This window comes from Lissotriton vulgaris, chromosome 1_1 (genome assembly GCF_964263255.1).
Source record: "Lissotriton vulgaris chromosome 1_1, aLisVul1.2, whole genome shotgun sequence".
Classification (NCBI taxonomy): Eukaryota; Metazoa; Chordata; class Amphibia; order Caudata; family Salamandridae; genus Lissotriton; species Lissotriton vulgaris.
In genome coordinates, this window is record NC_141685.1 from 814,080,347 (window position 1) to 814,102,369 (window position 22,023).

The following is a 22,023-nucleotide window of genomic DNA, read 5'->3' on the forward strand; positions in this document are numbered from 1 at the left end:
AGGAAGAGATGGACGGCATTCAGCTCTTTGGACAACCCCTAATCACGACATAGTAACATTCCAAATTTGTTTCTCATTCAAAGTTACCTTATAACGAAGAGGAAGTCCATCCTTTAAGCGTTCCTGTATTTTTTTTCTTTTGGACTTTAACATTTTAACCCCTGCTGTCGCCTGCTTAAGGAGGCTCAGCCACATGTATTGGGAGAGTAGGTTCAAGACAAACACGCAGGTGACACGGACTAGTGGCGAGACTTAAAAAGGCACCAGTGACAAAAGATTTTTTGGGGTGAAAACCATTGTGCTGGCACCTTCCTTTCTGTAGTTACCCAAGAGAGAACAAAAAATAATGTTCCAGAGTAGCGTGCTACTCGCCAAAAAAAGTGCTTCAATACCTCATCAGGGGGTAGAAAGCACTATACAAATGCAAACCTTTTTCCCTCTTCTATCCCTACTCTATCCTTCTCAATCCAAATAACTGATTAATATTCACCACTCAAATTAATTTCATATTTCACTATACTAATTCACCACTAATCCTTTATGGGTTCCGGAGTAGCTTGATACTCGCCGAAAAAGCGATTTGCGACGTCTCGTTAGGGGTAGTAAGCGCCATATAAATGAAATTACAATACAATATTTCGTTCAAATTTGAAAGTATCCAACAACAGCTCCTTGAACTAGAATTTTTTATTTTTTTTATGTGCATAGGAAACGCTTAGTCATTCGGGATTCCAAGGCAGGCAGGTCTGGCTTTAAAGTAATGTTATATGGTAATGGGAAGCGTTTTATGTAAATATGTAAATAGCATATTAATAGATAGGTATGTGTGTGGAAGTAAAGAACTATTGAATAATATTGGTGTAGATTAAAAGGTCAGGTGACAGTTCACTGTCCAATATCATCAAAAGAGAACGACCAAGTTTTTATAGAGCGAACCATTTCACTTTTTCCATGTCAACAACCCTATTGGTTTGTTATAAGGACTCTCACCCACTGGGTTTTTACTAAAACGTGTAGACAGTCCTTTGATACAGAGCACATAATTCAACTCTTTAACATCAAAACCCTGTTTTTAACTATCTGCGGCCCTGGGAATAAAAAAAAAAAAAAAGATAATAAGTGATTGTGGACACTCTTAGGCAATTTAAAAAGTTCAATCCCCTATCCCTTGATACAAAAAATCTCACCCAATGAGCTCCCTCGGACAAATGAGGTAGAGCCTGCCCAGATACAATGTCCGTAAGTGTGAAGAGGAGTTGACGATTAAGCAGGTCACTGAATTAAAAACCAAGTAGGTGAGGAGTCATAACAAACCGATTGGGTTCTAGAAAAGGGAAGTGAAATGGTTCACCCTATACAAACATTGTCAGTCTATTTTGATTTTTTTTTAAAGTACATAGTGGATCCACTTTATGTTTATACGTCCCTTTTGTGAATATCACTTGCAAGACAGACCTAAAAATCCATGTAGGTTAATGGCTGCCACCCTCCCAAGTGAGTGTGGCTAAGAGCTGCAAGATGGCGGACGCAACTCTGTGAGGTTTCCGAAGCAAGGGGCATGATAATCCGGAGGCATCAATGAACCCCCTTCTGCCTGGACCATAGCGATTGTGTGGATGTGCTCCGGTACTGGAGGCACACCTAGGCTCACACAGGGAGCCGCACCTGGAAGGTTCGGGGCCCGCGGGCCTAAAGGTGACAAGGAACAGGCACGGCTGTCGCCATGTGCCCCATCCTCTCACTATCCCCCTCCCCTATGCAATGAGTGGTGCAGGGGAGCTGCTGGGGCTCCAATCTGAGTCAGTGGCTGAGGACGACTAGTAATGTAGGCCGCACCTCGCTACTCTGAAGCGAGGGGGAGCCTGTTCGCATTGGAGGGAATCGGGGTGCCCCCTCTACCGTGGCAGTAGTGATGACCGACCACCCTCCCCACCCCCTCGTCTCCTGTCACAGCCAATGGTGGCCAGAATCCTGAACTTTGAGGATAGGGACTCAGTGCTACAACTCGCTGGGTGCTTTGGCCGCATCACCTTTGAAACTGCCAACATCTTGTTGTTCCTGGACTATACTCTCATGGTTCAGTGAGAAGACAGCATACTTGGAGTGAAGTGCAATCTGAAAGAAACCAGGGTTAAGCACTCACTCAGGTTTCTAGCAAAGCTAAAAGTGCCAGCGAATGGAAAATCCTTAATCTTTACAGAGCTGAGAGATGTGTGTGTCTGGGTTGAGCAGCGGCAACATGCCTCGCCCTGGAAAGCGACATCACCCCGCAGAGATCTTACCCAGGCTGACCACGATTGAGACATCGGTGGCCCGGGAAAAGATGCCTCGAAGCGATACCGGCGCCTCTGGGGCAGTTGTCACCACTTCTGCACTAATGCATGCACACCGAAATCCCAATAATTTGACCATCTAAAATGGAGACTCACAACAGAGAAGCACTAGGCGTTACAGCAATACACCAAGCATCTGTTTCTCGCTTTAAGTAAAGCAGCACAGTCAGGGCTAGTGGTATTACAAACGATGGCATAAAAAGTGCTCTATCCATCAATAAATAGACTTAGAAAAAAGCTGTTGATCACGCCTGGGCCCAAAATGAACAATACGTGGTACCTGTTTCGCGAAGAAGATGGTCTGGAGTCGGCTGTCTCGCACAATAGAGCCAGCAGGTTCTTCTCCAGGTTGCCATTTGAAGAGGAAAATTAGGCCGTGAACTGGTCTACAAGATTAAAATATGCGTTAATATCTCAATAAATATCATTGGACAAACAAAGACCACACCATCAAACACAGAAATGAAAAATATGGTTAAGAGATTTCTAATTCACAAGGGCAGTGATTTACGATGGCCGGTGCAATTTAATGTTGGCACATCGACTGCATAGTCTTACATCCACCTCATACCACTTTAACCCACTACCATACTCTCCCTAGCCCTACATCTCACTCTTGCAGGTTCTGGCTTTTCTCTATCTGTGACGCTCTTCCTTCTTTCTCTTCCTATGTGTTTCTGCATTATGCGTTGTTTCTCATTCTTGCCCTCTATAAATGTGTGCTGCGGAAAAAGAAGTGGTGGGCCCCAGAAATGAGTGAGGACGAGCCCCCAGCGGCTCAAGTAAAGCACTGCACATGAGAAACATTCAAGTTTACTTTTGCTGTGGTAACCATTAGAGTTGACACTCAGGGCAAACAGTCAAAAAAAGAGACTAATATACCTAGACACTCCCCTCCCCCATCTCCCCAACTGTGTTCAGCATTACCAGAAAAGCATGATCAGGTCGAGCAAGACACAAAAAAAGCAATCACGCTTTAGTACGTGATAGGGCACTGGAGTTACACTGCAAATTAATAGTAGTAAAAAAATCCAACACTTCTTACCCCTACAAAGTTCCTAGTCCAGAAGAAATACTGCTGCATCGAGGTTCGACCTCCACTGAGTGACAATTTCAGCAATGGTATCCTTATGCATTAACAACAGCACTATGAAATTACTACCATTAGTAAGAACTCTGGAAGCAAAATACCATAGGCTACACACAATTCATTTCCAGTACGTGGACAAATGACACCATTTACAGAGGCACCCACAGTGCAGAGCTACTGGTGGTGCCTGTGTGCACAACACACACCCACAAAACCAACGGTTAAAGTAACTTTAGTTAGGTGAAATGTTCAGTAACAACAAGAACGTTTTAAACTCTACAAACCACTGAAATGTTCTCAAATAAGAATTACTCATGCCCTAAGGTAACTATAATTCACAACCCTGCCATGCACAGATTTCTCATCAATACTTTAATTGCAATAGTTGCAGCGATATCAATGATGTCATGGAAGATGTCATGAGTGATGTAATATGCGGGGTGATTAACAGTGCATGGCAAGGAAGCAAATTATAGTAACCTTAGGGCACAAATTATAGTTACTTGAGAACTAGAACGGGTGAATGTCAGTGGTTTTTAGAGTTACGTTGTTACTAAACAGTTCACCTAACTAGAACGTTAATTTAACCTTTGTTTTGTCTAGTGAATATCTAGGATTTTTTTTCCAACTTTAAGTAATATTTAATTACCATATATAAATCTAATCTACACATGCAGCCAACCCCATCTGTGCAGGGCATTTGGTTGTGCATGGGGGGTTTTGGCCACAGAGCATGATCTGCAGCTCATCCCCCGCATGCAGGCAATCCCACGCTGCGCACGGCCTTAGTCCGCGCATGGTATGGGGTGGCCACATAGCCTGGTCTGTAGCCAACCATACACCTTGTGCTGCGGTGGGTTGGCCACAGGGCTTAGCACTGGAGAGCCTATCCCCCAGGGCATGGGTGCACCCAGGGCCATTAGTGTCTTGAGGGAGGGCGGTTATAACTAACGGAAATAATATATTTAAGTTATAACTTTAGAATTTCTAATGTTTGTGTAGTTTAAATTGGGTTGGTATAGAAAGAGAAAATACAGCTTTCCTAAATATAATTTATCCTTAATCTTGTGTTTTTTTAAATCAAATTGCGCAGTTCACTGTTGCTCAGTGTCATTAAGTGGAGTGTGGTACAGTAGGGTTGCTTTCCCAGATGAGCTACGCACCCATGTGCAAGATCGGTGCAAAATGTCCAACAATTCCTTGGGGTGAAAGGGTGCTCACATTCTAGTTCCCACTTCAGTTGGGCTGGGGATTTGTTAGGGGTTGTGGTTGTATTGAGAAAGGCGTAAACATCATACAGGAAGGCCTTATCGTGGTGGGTGAGAAGACACTTCGCAAAAGTTGTAAGGGGTCTGCTTGCCTAAGGACGTACTAGAGGTCTCCGGTATTCTGTAGTTAGATTGGATATGTCTAAAAAGTTGTATTGGTTAAAAAAAGTGATTTTTTTTTTTTTTTACAGCTGGCGTCTTACAATGGAAGAAATGTGTACCATGCATAGCACGGTGGAAATCTTGATTCCCAAGAACAGGCGTTTGCTGGGAGTTATGAGTGGAGAGCTTCTTGACCACTTTAACCGCATGCGCGCTAGCGGGTTATCCCGCTGCGAGCTTAAATTTTAAAAAACCCGCGTTACGTGACAAAGCCAGCTCGTCATGCGCAGGTAACGCCCATGACGAGCTGGCTTTGTCACCAGCATCGAAGGGGTTAACTGTTCCAAGTTCCAATAGTAGCCCTCACAACTGGCAAGATGTACACCCCTGGCGATCAGAGGTTTTTTTTGGCAGTCATTGTACTTTCCATATGTGTATGCCGGCGATTGCTTATTGGCATTTAAAACACAAGTGTTTTTGTGTGCTTGGCCTGTTCTACTCCACAATATACCTCAACTGTGCCACTTTATAGGTCATTAGATGAGGTATACCCAGGCCTACCTCTGCTACGGGCAACTAGGCACATTTACTGGCTATGCATGCCCTCTTGCCATCCCATATATCGATTTCAATCAGATGCTATAGTATCTCAAGACTGTATGGGGGTGGCTTAGTGGGAAGGGTTTACTTTAAACAGAGGATGTTTGGAATATGGGTCATCTTGATCGCTCCTATCCTACCCAGCCAGGATATGGGAGGACCCCTCCAGGATTGTATGAAAGAACGGGCACTAGCTAGCATGCCTGCAAAGTTAAGTTCTGCCTTTTTTCTATTGTAGAGGGAATTTGAAGGCCTAAGTACTGTACCTCCTGAGTCGACCATGGGAATGGGAAGAGGCTCTCCAGCTGGGTTCTTTCGCTTTGTAGTATAGCGAGGATAAAGACCTGGGATTTCTGTATATTAACTTTAAAACTAGAGACCTATCTCTATCAGAGGCAGAGAGGAGCATGGTTGGGTAATCGCAATCATGAAGTCATCCGCATATAATGCAATTTCATGTAATGCCCTTGATCAAGGCGTACAAATGGATCTGTTCCACCAAGGGGCTCCATACATAAAGTTGGGGACAAAGGGCACACATGTCTGTTTCCTCTCGCTATACTAAAGGGTTTGGATATCAAGCTGTTGGCCTGCATTAAGGCAGTGGGATCTGTGTAGCTGCACCATATCCATTTCTGAAAGCGGGCATTGAGTCCTGCCTTCACAAGTACAAGTTAGAGAAAGGGCCAATTCACACGATCAAACGCCTTTTCGGCATTGATGGACAGAAGTAGGCCTGGGACTTGAGAGCGGTTCATCTTAAGTGTAAAAGCCCCATTTTGTGTTGTCCATGCAGCTTCTCTGTGATATAAAACCTGCTTGGCCCGGTCGTCCAGTATTCTTGTAAAGATTTTAGCATCTACATTAAAAATGGAACTGGATCAGTAGGATGAGCATAAGGAGGGATTTTTCTTGGGTTTAGGAATTACAGTTATAGAAGTGACCCTCATTGTATCAGTGAGGGTGCTCTGTTTGATAAAAAGAGTTGCAGAGTCGAGTGAGGGGAGGCGCCAGTAAATGCCTTGTAGAAAGTGGTTGTGAGTCAATATTGCCCTGATGCTTTACCCATTTGAAGCCTTGCTGTGGCCGTGAGGACCTCATCCTTGCTAATGTCTTGCTGTAGCCGAAATGCATCCCCAGCGGTCAGACAGGCAGTGGGAGCATGGGCCACAATCAGCGGCAGCCGTTTTGACTGAACTGTTCACCTGAGTATGTGTTTGCATAGTAGCGTTCGAAGTCCTGCACCATAGTAGAATCGTGGGGCACACACAGACCATGAGACCTTAGAATCTCCGCAATTCTGTGGCAACATGTTTAATCGCTCAACCGATGGGCAAGCAATCGCCCTGCCTTATTGCCTCCTGCATTGTTCTTTTACATTTGAAGGAGGGCGTAATCCGCTTTGTCCATGTCAAGCGCTTTAAGTTGCTTCCTGGTTAACGTTAGTTGCATCCTCACCCGATGGGAGCCTGACTGTTTGTGAATGTGCTTTAGCTCTTTTACATGGCCCTCTAGTTAGACACGTTTCTCCCTCCTATCTTTTTTTAAGTCTTGCTGAGATGGTAGCAAAGGTGCTTCTCAGTACAGCTTTCAGGGTGTCCTAGAGTAGCGAATGCTGCAGCGGGATGTGGTTGCAGTTTGACACGTCAGACAATCTATCACACTGTAGAAGTAGCAGTTGAGCAGCATGATCACCAAACACAGGATGGGTCGGTAAAAAACAGAACTGGGGACATAAATTGTTCCCATCACGGAAGTTAAACAGTTTGTTTATCCGGGGTCCATGTCTCAGCCTTGTGAGAGTGGTTAGGTATGGAACGGAGTGGCGGAGCTCTGCCGCGCCTGGGCCTGATTGCAAAGTAAAGTGGCGGACATGGCCTTGTGCCGCCTGATTTGGCAAGGGGAGCTGATAACAGTAGATGGCGTTTACAGCGCTCTCCCTTTAACCCCTTCCATGCTCATGACAAGGTCAACTCGTCATGGGTGTTACCTGCGCTGTGCTTATGACGAGTTGACCTTATCATGAAACTATAGTACTCATAAATCATCAGCACAGGAGGGGATAACCCCCTAGCAGCCAAGGTGTTAATGTGGTCCAAGTCTTCACTGCACAGCTCTAGGTGAAGTCCTGGTCTGAGACAGGCCCTCGTCGATGGTGGTTGTATCAGGGCCAATCTTTCTCTGCCGCTCTTAGCTGCCAAGGGTTTGCCATTTCGCTTCTGCAATGAGTAGCGAGTAGGCCCACCAGTGCCTGGCATGGAGGGTGTGCCCTGGGGCAGCACAGACAGGGTAGACTCCTGAGGGATCACCAACCCCAGGATCGAGGGAGCCTCCTCTAGGTTGTGTACTATGTATGTCTTAATGTTCCAGGAAAAGATCAGTCTAAATGGGTGGCCCCGTTTATATCTGATCCCTTTCTCTCTGAAGAACGCAGTCGTTGGTTTCAGTGCTATATGACATTGTAGGGTGATAGAAGATAGGTCCTGGTAGAGCCAGACCTTCGTCCCCTTTAAGGTGATCAAGCTACAGTCCCTCATAGCAAACATTATTGCTTTCTTTAGACTGTAGTGGTGTACACACATTAATGGTGTACACAGGTCAGGATGTCTTGGGGGGTGGGGGACGGAGGGGGGTTGCCTGGAGCGTTACACTTACGGCCTGCTCAATACATGCAGCCAAGAATTATTTCCTTCTCTGCGGGTTCCGGTAAGATGTGACGGAAGATACGTAGCACGTAGTCCTCTAACTTTCCAGAGTGGGGGTCTTTTAATTCTAATGTTGGACCAGCGGAATCTATTTTCTAGGTCTTTCAGATGAAATTGTAGAGCTGCATTCTCATATCGCAGTTCAAGCAACTCACGTCGGTATTTGTCAAGTTACTGCTCTTCTGCGATGCGGTTTTTCTCCAGAATGGCGAACCATTCTCCCATGGCTCCCATCTCTCGTCTGACATCTTTGATGTCTGTGGCCACTTTTGTTTCAGAGCCGCAGTGTCATTTTGGAATGTTATGAGGGTTTCTGTAAAAGAGCGTGTGATCGGGCTTCACCCTCCAAATGGTTCGCAGCATCTGTGTCACAATGTTTTTCAGGGGGGTAGGGGTGGAGAGAAGGCAGTGATGCATCTTGAGTCTGGTCATTCTTCTTGGTGGATGACTTGGTAAGCATTTCTTTAAAGGTAGTATCCTTTTTGGCGCAATGAGTAGCCATAGCGTCACAAGGCCTACTCCAGAGACAAATGCACTTTAAGCGGGAAGTGCAATGCCTCACTTGTGAATCTCTCCTGGGCCGGGGTGCTGCAGGCTATTAAGCTCTCGGATTCCAATTGACCTTCAGTGAGAGTACTCTAGAGTATCAGGGTGCACTACAAGTGCCCTTAAATGCAGGTAGAAATGCATGCTGATCCACTGCGGCCCTCCCTTCGTCGCACTGTTATCAGGCATCTCCCCTGACGGCTTTAATCTATGGTGCGGGCCCTCTGCTCACAAAGCACCAACTGGGTCTAGTGTCGCTGCTGCAGCCCTTGCCCCAGCTGCCAGGGGTACCTGCTTTTGGTCGCCAGGGCTCGCTCCCTTTTGGCCTCCTCCAGGCATTGTGGTGGGAGTCCTAGTCAGGCAGCAGTCCTAAGCAGTACTTCTGATACCGCATCGCCTCGGGTCCCCTGCCGCATATAGTGCTCGGGAGCACTGTGGCTTACAAAGCACTGAACCATACAGGCCCTGTCTTTTTGCAAAACCTTCTCGCCTGGTATGAACCGACCAGACATTTTCACTCTACAGGGGCCAAACTCCTGCCAGTGCCTAGAATTCGAACATCGCACTGGGGAGCCCGCAGCTTTTGCTATGGCAGCTCTAAACTCTGGAACACTCTTCCGAGAGAGCTCAGAAGTGCGAGCACCATCTCCTCCTTCAGGAAAGGACTAAAAACCTGGTTGTTCAAGAACTAGACGTCCGAACAGGCTAACTAATGTCCTCAGCGCGAAGACACCTACGAGTATTCATGCGCTTTATAAATCCCAGTAACCTTAACATTAAGTTCATCAAATCGTTCTAATGGTTTTGTTCATGATTTTTAGGTCTCGCCTAGCGACGCAGCACATGCCCTGCTCGCATGCGCGATCTATTGTCGTCTGTTTTCTTTTAGAAGTGGGGTTGGTGACCGCCCTGTCTTCCTTAGGCCCCGCCCACCCTTCCGGACTCGTCGTCTGTTGCTAGTCATGCGCACGTTGTATCCTTGCCTCATGCTCGAGACCCCCTTCTCCGAGAGGCTTCCGTCGTGTCTCACCACCGCAAACCAGTGCTCGTTCTTCATATTTATGGCTCGTGGCACGATTCAACATTATAGACGTCGCGCTATCACTTTAAATATGCTTTGTTAATTGCCCCCTTCCCCCCCACTGCACAGATCTCGCGCTTCATGGTTTGTGAAGCGGACGCTGTTAACTAAAGACATCTGCGGAGTCTTCTTCCATGTTGCATTCCCCAGTATTTCTTATCCGTGCCCTGCGTGTGGTTTGATTTATTTATTTCTTTACCGGGCGCGGTGTCCGTTTCTAGGTCTTTGCGTTTTTATTTTTCATATTCAGGCTGCTCTCAGCCTTTGTTATACCGTCACCCTGCCTCTGCAGCACACACTTGCTGGGGGTGAGTGTTTGATTTTCTCAAGCGCTCCGTCCATCATCCCATTTGGTATCACTTTGTTTTCCCTAAGTTGGCAGTGTATGCCCAGACGTGGGTCCCTTTATCTCTTTGCCACTAGATTCAAGATAGCCTTGCTGATGAGGGTTATGAACCCGAAACCGGTCCCAGGATGGTGGTTTCTGGTCCAGGGAAGACATGGCTTGGCAGTTCGGGCTGGTTTGTTCACATGAGGCACAGGGTCAGACTGATTTGCATATGGCCATGTCTGAACTGGGGTAGTGGAGTGAGCTAAAGAATGATGATGGATTAAACCCAGATCTGTTGACTGGGGGTGAGTGTTTGATTTGCTCAAGCGCTCCGTCCATCATCCCCTTTGGAATCGCTCTGCAGCACACACGGCACTACTACTCCTAAAGTTGCGGTCCGTGCTCTGGCTGCTGCCTAAGACCCGCCTTCATCATCTTCAGGATCAGGATCGCAGCCTGGCCATGGACGAGGGGAAGGAGGAAGGGCAAGGATCTGTGGTCCTCCACAGGGCGTTGGTCATAATATGGTTAAAATAAATACGCAAGTGGAAGAGTTGTTTATGTGTTCTATACTGTATAGATTTTAAGTAATCGCACAGTCAATAAAGTTACATAATGTATTATTTTATTTATATTTAACTAGCAGCCCGTCCCGACGTTGTCCGGGTATGAATTGCTGCCGGTCAGTAGTATATTGTTTTGTAGGATTTCGTTTTGATAGCATTTCTTATCTGTGACAGGCCTGTGAAACGCTCCTATTCACAGTGCACTACTGATGCACTTAAGAGTGCTAGTTCAGTAGTGTGTGAACTCGAGTTTCCCTACTTTATTTTCCCTTGCAATATTATATAGCGCGAACTCGACAACATGGCATAAGCACAATTTACATTACAGAAGAACACATTCATTTGTGGTAGGCACGGGGAGACAAAGCGATTTGCCTGGAATCACAGGATGTTGAGCTGATGCCGAGATTCGAACGTAGCTCCCCAGCTCTGAAATTCTAGAACGTGTGGCGGGGGGTGTGTCTAAAAGTATGTTGGTGCTGGCCATCAAAGAGAGAGACCTGTGCATTTTTCAAATGGGTAGTAAAAAAATATGAGTATGTTGCTGGAGATGTGGGCCGCCGTGCCACCAATGTACTTACCGGGGGAGGGTAAACACCCATTATTCCGCAACTTTCTTTCCCTATACCATCACTCCGCATACTTTCATTACGAAAGTACCATGACTCCGGAAAGACATGGCTTGGTAGTTCGGACTGGACTGTTCCCATGAGGCACAGGGTCAGAGCTGATTTGCATATAGCCAGTGTCTAATCCAGGGTGGTGTGGAGTGCAAAAAAACGATGGATTTAGGCCCAGATCCTTGTACTGGGGTGAATGTATGACATTCTTCTACACTCTGTTCATCACCTGGGTTTTTTGCAATTTTCACCCCGAGTGTGCTGGGTATACTCAGACGTGAGTCCCAGGCTCTCCACACCACTGCAGTCAAGCTATCCAGGCTGATGAAGGCCGATAGCCAGAAACCGGTCCTTGGATGCTTGATTCCGGTCTGGGAAAGACATGGCTTGGTAGTTCGGACTGGACTGTTCCCATGAGGCACAGGGTCAGAGCTGATTTGCATATAGCCAGTGTCTAACCCAGGGTGGTGTGGAGTGCAAAAAAACGATGGATTTAGGCCCAGATCCTTGTACTGGGGGGAATGTATGACATTGTTCTACATTCTGTCCATCACCTGTGTTTTTTGCAATTAGAACGCATGGCATTACATTTTATATGCTTTTACCACGCATACATTTACAACGAAATTCGTTGTAAATGCATTAATGGTAAAAGCATGTTTTTTTAATGTTTGGATTAGGTAAGTAGGGGTATATGTTTTGGGGTACTAAGGTATATGTTTTGGGGTGTTCAGACAGTTTTGGGTTATGGGGTACAGGGATAGTTTTAGGGATAGGTATGGGTTTTGGGGTACAGGGGTATTTTTAGGGTTCAGGGCTAGGTTTGGGTTTTGGGGTACAGGGGTATTTTTAGGTTTCAGGGCTAGGTGTGGGTTTTGGGGTACAGGGGTATTTTAGGGTTCAGGGGTAGGTTTGGGTTTTGGTGTACAGGGTTATTTTTAGGGTTCAGGGCTAGTTTGGGTTGGGGTACAGGGGTATTTCTAGGGTATGGGCTAGGTTTGGGTTTTGGGGTACAGTGGTATTTTTAGGGTTCAGGGCTAGGTGTGGGGGCACAGGGGTATTTTTAGGGTTCAGGGGTAGGTTTGGGTTTTGAGGTACAGTGGTATTTTTTGGGTTTAGGGATAGGTTTGGGTTTTGGGGTACAGGGTATATTTATAGGGTTAAGATGGGTTAGTGTTTAAGGGTGTTGGGGTATTTTAAGGAGTAAGGGTGGGTTAGGATTAGGGGGTGCAGGGGTATTTAAAGGGAGCAGGGTGGGATTGTAGTGTAGTTCCTATATTCCCAATAGGCTTTGCGCATTGGAATAACAAACGGCAGTATAGACGTAGGACTGAGGTCGACTAGGTCTCTACTTAATAGGTTAGACTTAATTAGGTATGCCAGCTAGCTCAGAGGTCAATAGAAACTCTCGAATGAACAGGGAGGAGTTCACTTCCCTGGTTAGACAAGAAGGGATTAGCTTCTGACAACCGCGTAAACAGGACAACTTTGCTCCCTCCAGAATAAGGAGTATATCTCCAGAGTCGTGTGAAAACAATAGATAGCTATTTCACTCAGTCAATCCGGCATACTTAGAAATAGAGAGACAGGCGTTTTCAATAAAAGGTGTTATTTATTGAGCAGTCCTCTTTCTCATGCAAGAGAAGTGAATTGCCACAATTGCAATACTTGTCATAAAGTAAAGTGCGTACAGTAAAAGGAGTATTATAAAATAGTACTGTAAAAGCATTAATATGGTTTCTGAGCCATATGATACTTAAAATGTATAAAATATATACAATTACATACAATGATAAAAGTTGACTAAACGTACTCAACTGGTGCTTCTAAATACACCTACCCCGGTGTACCTAACCTAAGCCTAGTAAGCGGGAAGGAGTAAGGGAGTCGCAGTTTAAGTTAAGTTAGTTTTGCCAAGAATCTGAATCAAGAATTCTCTAAGGGTCTAATCAGCTCCGTACCTTGGTTTTAGAATGAAGGAGGTCTTGTATCTCGTTCTCAGGACTCGATCTCCCAGTAACCCGCAAGGGTGACTGGAAACACTGGAGCTGGATTCTCTCGGCAGGAGAAAAGACAGCGTCTTTCTCAGTGCGTCAAATGGGAGGGACGGCTTCCTTCGGCACTCGCGTCAGCTGGACTTTGGGTAAGTAGGTAGCTGCTCTGCTCCAAACCAATGTGTGTTGCTTAAAGCAAATGCTGGTATATTTAAACCTGGAACGTGCCGTGTTTGACGTAAGGTTGGACATAAGACGTCAATAAGAACCGTCACTAGGAACTGGCAGTTCTTTCAGGACTCGCAGGAGTTCTAGGACAAATAGAAACAAAAGCATCGGGAATTCCCAGGTTGCTGGAGGTTTGGTTTGTTTAAAGAACTTGTTGTACTTTCTAGGAGTCTAAGGAAGTAGCCTTGTCGTATTTGGACGACATTGGCTACTACTAAATATGGACATGATTCTTATGCCTTTATAAGGATATGATTTGTTATATATAACCACATAAGGGCATAAATCGGGGATATTTAATTAGGGTCCTAGATATGTTTACAACACCCACTCCATGTATAATGTCCATCATTACTAAATACTAAGCAATATATAAACATATAGGTATGCATGTGTTTTCCAGCCCACCCCAAAATACATCAAATGCATTTGAAATGGTATAGACACACGAAAATGAGTATTATACTGTACGCTTTCAAGCAGTGGTATCATTCAGATAAAATTGTGTTCATTTAGAATGTTGACTGAATGAATCACGAAATTTACATTCCTGAAATGGCTCTTAATAAAGAAAAAAGAGGTCGAGACCATTTCATTACATATTCATACAAGATAGTACATGCGCTAGAGACTGATTCAAAATACTGTCTCTAGAGTCTCTAAAAATAGAAGTTCTGTTCGCTAAGAATAGTTATACTTTAAGCGGAGTACCGTGTGCCAAAAAAAGGGAAATATTTTGGAAATTGGGAAAAAATAATTTTGCTTTCAAGGGAAAAAATAGTTCCAAATGTTTTCAGTAGTGTTGTTTATAAAAACTGAAGGCCGAATTCAGAGTTCAGGGAACGCTGTGTGCTCGCTATTTCAAATATTATTCTCGTTGTTAGGAGAGAACATTACCTCAGATAAGCCAGCAAAAAACGCGTCTACCACAGTAGGTGAAAGTTGGGCCAACTCCAAAAAGTTGAAATAGTGCATATATGCGATGCATTGCCATCATCGGTGTCTAGATCAGCAATGGTCACGGAAGGTTGTACCTGTGTGGTGCCGCTTTTATCTTGTACTTCACCCCCACCTAATCCTAATGGTGAAGTCTCAACAAATGCCATCATCAGAATAGGTAGCCGCTGGGGACAACACGTTGCATGAGTCGTTACCGGACAAAGCAAAGCATCAATATCCATTGGTACTGCTGATGGTATCCAGCACGCATTCTTCTCCGCATAGCAGACATCGAAGCACAGGTAAGATGCAATTTTGCCAAATTGGTCTGAACGAAAGAAACCAGGTAGTATTCAGATCTTAGGACCTTAATGATACGGTCTCTGTATCTTATTGCTAGGATCGTTTTTTCCATCGTAGCCTGAGTTTTGTCTGTGACTTGGCTTGCCATATCGGAGCAGAAGGAACAAAAATAAAAATTCCTGCTACGAGTCCCAAAATAAGAGGCAGGCCACCGAAAAGAGAATGCACAAAATTCGGGAAGATGCCCAGAACTGTTTTAAAGGGTGCTAACAGTCCTGAAAAAATTGTCTTAAATACATGTGCGATGCCACTGGTATCTGACAGGTTTAAGATTTGGCTTAACATTTCTATGAAATGCACGGGGCAATTTGTCGATACTAGGGTATGTATCTCTGCCGCTGTCCTTGCAACTTGCAGTTCATACGTCTCTTTGGACGAGGTTAAAGGCACAGTTGTTTGTAAAAGAATAGACTTCATTCTGCTTAAAGTATCAATTCGAATAGAAGAGATATTCACAGAAGGCCATATTGCTGCCTCTATGTCTGGATTGCTGTTTGGATACAATACTTGCATACAACAAATGAACCTGGAAGTAACGCTCACCAGATAGGCTTTTCCTGGCATCATGCCACAACAGCTGTGGTCACTTATTAGAACGTAGCTACCGTTGGAAAGTTGTCTGAAAAAGGGCTCTATCTGTGTAGCAGGGGTGCCGTGCAGATGACATGAAAGGTTGTTTGATGAACCTTCGCAAGCTCCATGCAAGTTAATACCTTGACACAGAAGTGTACCGCTTCGTGATTTACCTCTTTTTCCCTTCACTATAACATTTGTGTAAAAGGTAAATTCCAGGTTGATTTGATGCATCCTTTACCCAACCTTTCATACTGGCCTGCTGGTATATATTTTTGGCAGTATTGAAACTGAAAAGTTGTTATCGGGATTGTAATGGTGCCATGTATTATCCAGACCCTCCAGGATTTCGCGATTTGCAGCGAAATCTGCACTTTTGTAAAAATGCTGCGATTTTTACAAAAGTGCCTCGCGAAATCGGCACTTTTGTAGAAATCGCTGCATTTTTACAAAAGCCGCTATATACTGGGGGGTCTGCTAAATTGCCAATTAAGCGAGCGCATTCACAGACAGTTTGTGACGCAAAGCGCCTCAGCAAATCTGCTCTGGGGAGTAGAGTTCAGAAAGTTAGCATTTACAATACACATACACGCCAAAGGTTTCTTGTACTCCAGCCATTCCTTCTTTATCAGTAGTAGGGAGAAGGCCTCGAGGCGCATTAGGCGTGTCAGCAGGACAGGGCACGCCTGGGTCATATTTACATTGGCAAATCTGCAAGTGAAAATAACCCACTTAAAAAGCAGTACCCGGGTTTATCGCTTACTGGTAGAACTGGCTTGTGCTTGTAAAAAAAGTCTTATGTCCGTAATTCAGGATAATCTGTGGAGCTAATGTGTTTCCAAAGGCTTAGCGAATATACTGGATTGGGGATGGGAGAGGGGCCATTTTTAAGTGGCTGAGCTCAGGTCGCTCGTGGTGCTTCTGGCATTATTGGGCTGTTTCAGGTTATGGTCTTTGTCATAGATCCTGTTGGGGACATTACCACTTTATCAGTTGTTGAATTGCACTTTCCACATAAGTAGCACCGCTCTGTCTGGAAGTGGTATTTCCTAGTGATCTTTAAACAATGCTACGGCGGCTCTTTACAATGCCCTTTGAAGATTTCAATGGTGTTGGTTGTGATGAACAGAGGTCGTTTCTCGCAGTTTCTGATTTTATAGCTCAGGTAGCAGGTTAAATGTATTTCACACTGGCCGCTGCTTCGGTGACGCCGTCGGTAGATCACTGCATTTTTAACCCATAGACTGTGATGGGACTGTGGGCTGCTTCCTCTATTCCATATTCCAGGTTGCCTATTCAAAGTGGAATACTCTGCTAAAACAGTTTCCATTGATTTAAGGCTGAAAATAAATGATGAGTAAAATAAAGTGCCGCAAAAATGCAGCTAAATTTCCATATTTGTGCCGCTAAATTTCCATATTTGTGCCGCTAAATTTGCGAATCCATGCCGATATATCCTAGGGGGGTCTGATGATCCATTCAATGACAGGTCTTTCTGACATTGTCAATGGTAATCTTTCTAGTTTTTCAATGCTCAGCACCGTATAGTCTGCTCCTTTTTGTGTCAACGAGATTTGTCTATCAGTAAGGTTAAAGATAGAAAATAATGACGTTATGTTGATTAGACGCCATGGCACGTAGCCTGAACTGAGGTTTTGTAACGTCCAGCCTAGCTGTACAATAGAACGTAATTGGGAATGGCCATGTTGTAACATTAGCATATCCTGTTCAATTATATCAATAGCAGATGATACAATGCTGTCCAGTGAATATATTCTGGAGGACAGAGTCGGTAACCCATTGTCCACTACAGAAAGTGATTTTTCCAAATTAATACGATCAATTTCTCGTATTTTTTCTGCAGTTTCAATATTGTGTTACTTCCCAAGCTTCATTGTAAGCTGCGTATATACCGGCGTATATGAAAAGTTTTTGACGCTGTTTGGGAGGTCCCATTATTAAATCTCGCAAGTCAGCACCTTCTTTAAGTAAAGTTAAGTGTTGCTTAATTTCGGGAAGTGTGGATCTCTGTAGCCAATCGAGGCACAGTTTTCCTACACTGTATGTTGTAACTATCCCTGGAATATCTCGGGTCTGGCCTGTTCTGTTTAAACCCCTGTATTTTGTTCAGGAATCTATCTTGGCAGTTATTAGTGTCAGTGGGCCAGATCAACCATTTGTTCCAATCAGGAATTGTTCTGTTTTGTTTTAAAATAGAGGACATGTCTAACCCCTCATCTGTAGTTATGTTTCCATCAGGCATAGGCTTTGGTATAGACGGGTTGTTTAAATCTTTTATCTTAGCTAAACCAAGACAGGTTGTTTGTTGAATGGTGTCATTCAGGAACACTATTTGTTCTGGGATCATGCAGGCTCTAAATAATGATTCTAGACCTTGTACCTGCCACTCTTTTGTAGACTTTTTTTCATAAACATTTTCAGAATAAATCAGTTTAGCATTTGTCAACATGTTTTTCACTCCTGTCTTATTTAACATTTTGAAATAAAACGTTTCTGGATTAGTGTAATTAAACCCTGAGAAGTATGGAAATTTCTCATAAAATGTTTTCGAACTGCCTTTTGGCGGAGTTGGACAATGTTCCCATTGTTTATAACTGAAAACATTTCTAGGATTTGCAGATTTATGCAGATAATGATGCCCAAAGTGATTGTACAATACATTTCCTCATAATTCGACGAACCCTGTAAATATTCATGTTCTGTAAATTTTGCTGACATTTCTAAATCTGACATCATATTATTAATATTTTCAAAGTCCCAATCATCAGAGAAAGTACCAGGTGATACAAAGTCACTTAGGGAGATCTTAAATTGGTGTGGATATTTCAAGAGCTCAACCGGGCCATTGATTTCATAGTCAGTTTTGTCCCATGCTATACCACCAGGTATAGGGATGGCTGTGATGTTCACTGATGATAGTTCTCTTTTTTCGATGTGAGAGGATCTGTGTGGTTTCCGGACCAAGTTGATGTTCTGACTTGCTGTGTCCATTGTACTATATTTTCCATCAATAAATCTACCAAAACTTAAAACCAAGATGAGCCACAGAAGAAGGAAAAGTACACCTAACAATCCATAATTTAATCCATGGTGAAGTTAGATATGATTCTCTGAGTGGATGAAAGAGCTCTGTGATTTTCTTTTTGAAAGTTTTGTTTGCTGGCTTGTATTCATGTTCACTTGCATCATCAGAAAAGTCAAAGTTGATAAAGTAGCCGGATGCAGTTCTGTCAATTGGTGGAATTGCTTCCGGATTTCCATTGATCTTTGGATTTTTTTTTGTTACATTTGTATCGTCCGAGGCTGCATCGTTGTAGACAGGTGTTTGACGAACTGTGCAATTTGGGTTTCAAGAGGCACTAGTTCCAAGGCTTTGTTGCATAGTCCTTTATTATTCACTGAAGGTTTATCAAATAGTCTCTCAGTTTGAACCTCTTGGATTGTAGCAAGATTTGGTCTTCTTCTATTTCTTGGGAGTCCACTGGGCCTACTACTTATTATCGGCCACATGGTTGTGGTTTCACCAGGTCGATTGATACAACTCGGTTCTCCTTTTTTCCAGCAAGTGGCGGTAGGACTACTGATCTTGTTCCGCTGACAGCTAAGACAGGTACTGCTTTTCTGTAAGAAGGCCCAAATTCCTTCTTCACCGCGATCTTTTCTCTGACCAGATCCCCAATCTTTTGAATCCAGACAGGTCTTGCTGGGACAGGTGGTTTTTCTTCAGTGGTCGTTGGCTTTAGCTTTTCGTTACTTAGACTTTTTCTTGTTTCATTGAAGTCCTGTAAAACAGCCAAACGATCTTTGATATCAAAGGTTTTTTGTTTCACCGCTGAAGTCTGACAATCCAAATCCTGGATGATCATTCTAGTACCAAATAAAAGTTCGTACAGACTGATACCTCCTAGAGAATTTCTTGGCGTGTTATTAAGACTACGTTGGACACTTATTAGATGTTTGACCCACCCGTCACCCGAACCCAATACCCTCGCTGTTATAGATTGCTTTATGTCACGGTTTTTTCTCTCCACTACCGCATTTCCCTCGGGATGGAATGGACTAGAATACCGCAATGCAATGCCCATGCTGGCCATGGCCTCCTTGTAAGCCAGAGAGCTAAACGCAGGACCCTGGTCAGAATGTAGAACGCCAATTGTGTATGTGCCGATAAAGACTCGCAAATCTTTTATAACAGTTCTGGAGTCAGCCGAGCGCTGGGGCCGCATCCAAATGAATCTCGTCTTAATAATTATGGGATCGCATTCTTCCGTTCGGCCTGATGCTGTCTATTAGTGGTGTTTGGGCAGGTGTCTGGTCCCGTTCACAACTGCGATCTCTGTTGCAGTCCTGACAATTCATTGCAAAGTTATACATTTGCACGCTCATCCCCGGCCACCAGTATTTTGATTGTAATTCTATTCGAGATTTAAGATCTCTTGGTGCCTCAGACCCAATCCCATGTGCGCTTCTTGTATCAAGAAGATTCTCCGGTTCGTGTTTGTAATTACTCTATCCCCCACTCCAGGGATTTGAGCAAACGGAACGGAGTTCACATCAATTATGTATGTATTGCCGAGTGGATAGTTTAGAGGTAACGCCGCATGATTGCCTTCCATTGAGGCTTTTACTGCAAGCAGCGTTTCGCCAACTATTTGCTTTTTCGTACGCTTTTGCTGTGGCTCTGTCAGCCAATGAATTCCCTGCAACGTGAACGCCATCACGTTGAAGACTCTGCGTATGTATCACGTGAGTCTTTTGTAGTTCTTTCTGCAAAAGAACTACTTGTTCCCAAAGTTTTTTAAGCTTTATTGTGGCACCTGTCTCATCTTTGCAACCGTTTTTTATCCAGGTCTGCATGGAATTATTGTAAGACCGGACGCAGAAATGCGAATCGCACACTATTAGTGTTGGGAATTCGTGATCGGCATTTTCAAGCGCCATCTTTAGAGATCTTATTTCAGCTCGCTGAGCTGTACAGTTTGAGTGATTCAGTTTTAGTGACCATCGGTCTGAATTTACCTAAGCGCCAGCGACCTTTAACAATCACGCACGCAGCATTGTAAATTTGTTTTTCCACAACGTAGTGTTGTGCAAATCTGTCTGTGTAGATTACACAGGTGTACTGTTCGAGGCAGAATTTCGATTGACAGGGGGCATTCATGTTCGTATTCCAGATGTTCTAGTTTTTTCATTTTCGGATCAAAAGCGTGTTTCACGTCTTCTGTAGCAAGAGAATTTTCCCATTGTATCCATTTTGGATCTAGAGCTATAGCATTTGGAATGCCTGGTCTGGTTGCTGCCTCAAGGGCTGATACTGCTGTTAAAATAGATATCCTTTTCCCTTGGGCTAGGGCTCTTTCTTTTGCTACAGCAGTTTGAACTGCAGTTAGAATTTTTTCAGTAGAACTGAATTTCATTTCAGCTTGTGTGTACAAGTATGATTTGTAAGCTATTGGTACAGTTTCTCCCTCATTAGAGGTCAGGTATGTGAATCCGCATCTTCCTGGAATGACTCTGATTACGAGGTTGCGTTCGTTTTCACGTGTTTGCAGTTTTGTTTTAGTTAACATGTCTGTCTGTAATGATCTTAAAATTTCTGTGTGTTTCTGAGTCCAATTAATTGGTTTAAAATCGGTTTTATTAGTTCGTAGAGAGGTTTAACCCTCTCTGCATAATTTAGAATGTATATTCTTCCGAAATTCAGGAAACCTAGTATTGATTGTAAGTTTTTCAGCGTTTGTGGAGGTTGGGGTACTGCACACTTCTCTAGGAAGTTGTCTGCTAGGCTTTTGCCTTCACTTGATAATTCATATCCTAAAAATAGGACAGTCAGATGGGCAATTAGTGATTTTTTAAAGTTGAATTTGTACCCTTCAGCTGCGAACCCAAGTATTCTGGTGTTGACTCTTTTCAAGTGAGTTTCCAGGTCATTTTCTGTAAGATAGATGTCATCGACATAGGACAACGCCTCATCATCATAAATTTGTAGTAACTGTTACCCTGGCTGAAAATAATCCGTGGCTATTCTTGAATCCCTGTGGGAGACGACAAAAATGTTTTTGGGTCCCCATGCTGGAGAAAGTGGTCAAATATCTGCTTTCAGGTGCTATGTTTTGACAGAAGAAACCATTTGAGATATCTAATGTTGTTTTAAATTTCTTGCGCACAATGTTATTCATTAGTGCTGCACTGTGTGAATTTTGTACTGCAAATGTTTTACAGCAAGAGTTTAGGTGTCTGTAGTCCAAAACTAGACGATATGAATCGTCTGACTTGGAGACAGGAAACAAAGGATTGTTCATTGTGAGGTGCATGTTTCAATCACCCCCTGATATTCAAGTTGATCTAAAATTTCTCTTACTTGTTTAGCTTCTTGCTTAACCAGATACTGCCTCTGTGCAGTAGGTTGATTTTTTAACTGGATTCTATGGTGAGGAGAATTCTCATCCCATCCTACATGATTTTTATATAATGCAGGGGCTTGAGCCACTGCCCATTTTCTAGCAAATGTGTATTTTTTACGAATTGGAACGTGATTTGAGAAGGCAGGCATAATCATTTCTTCGCCATGTGGGCACTCCCTAACAAACTCTGGTGGCCAGTCCCTTTCTGCTAGAAGGATATCATAGCCTTTAGATAGATTCTCCCAAAAGAGACCTCTTA

The 22,023-nt window shown here is 43.8% G+C and overlaps 1 protein-coding gene across 1 annotated transcript in view; it reads right to left on the bottom strand.

Annotated features, from left to right (window-relative positions):
* The window catches only part of UCHL5 (ubiquitin C-terminal hydrolase L5), a 223,054-nt gene that overhangs the window by 136,413 nt on the left and 64,618 nt on the right, over positions 1–22,023 (bottom strand). The window contains exon 3 of the mRNA XM_086956996.1: positions 2,614–2,719. Coding sequence (XP_086813122.1) covers positions 2,614–2,719 — 106 coding nt within the window. The remainder of the gene's footprint in view (positions 1–2,613; positions 2,720–22,023) is intronic.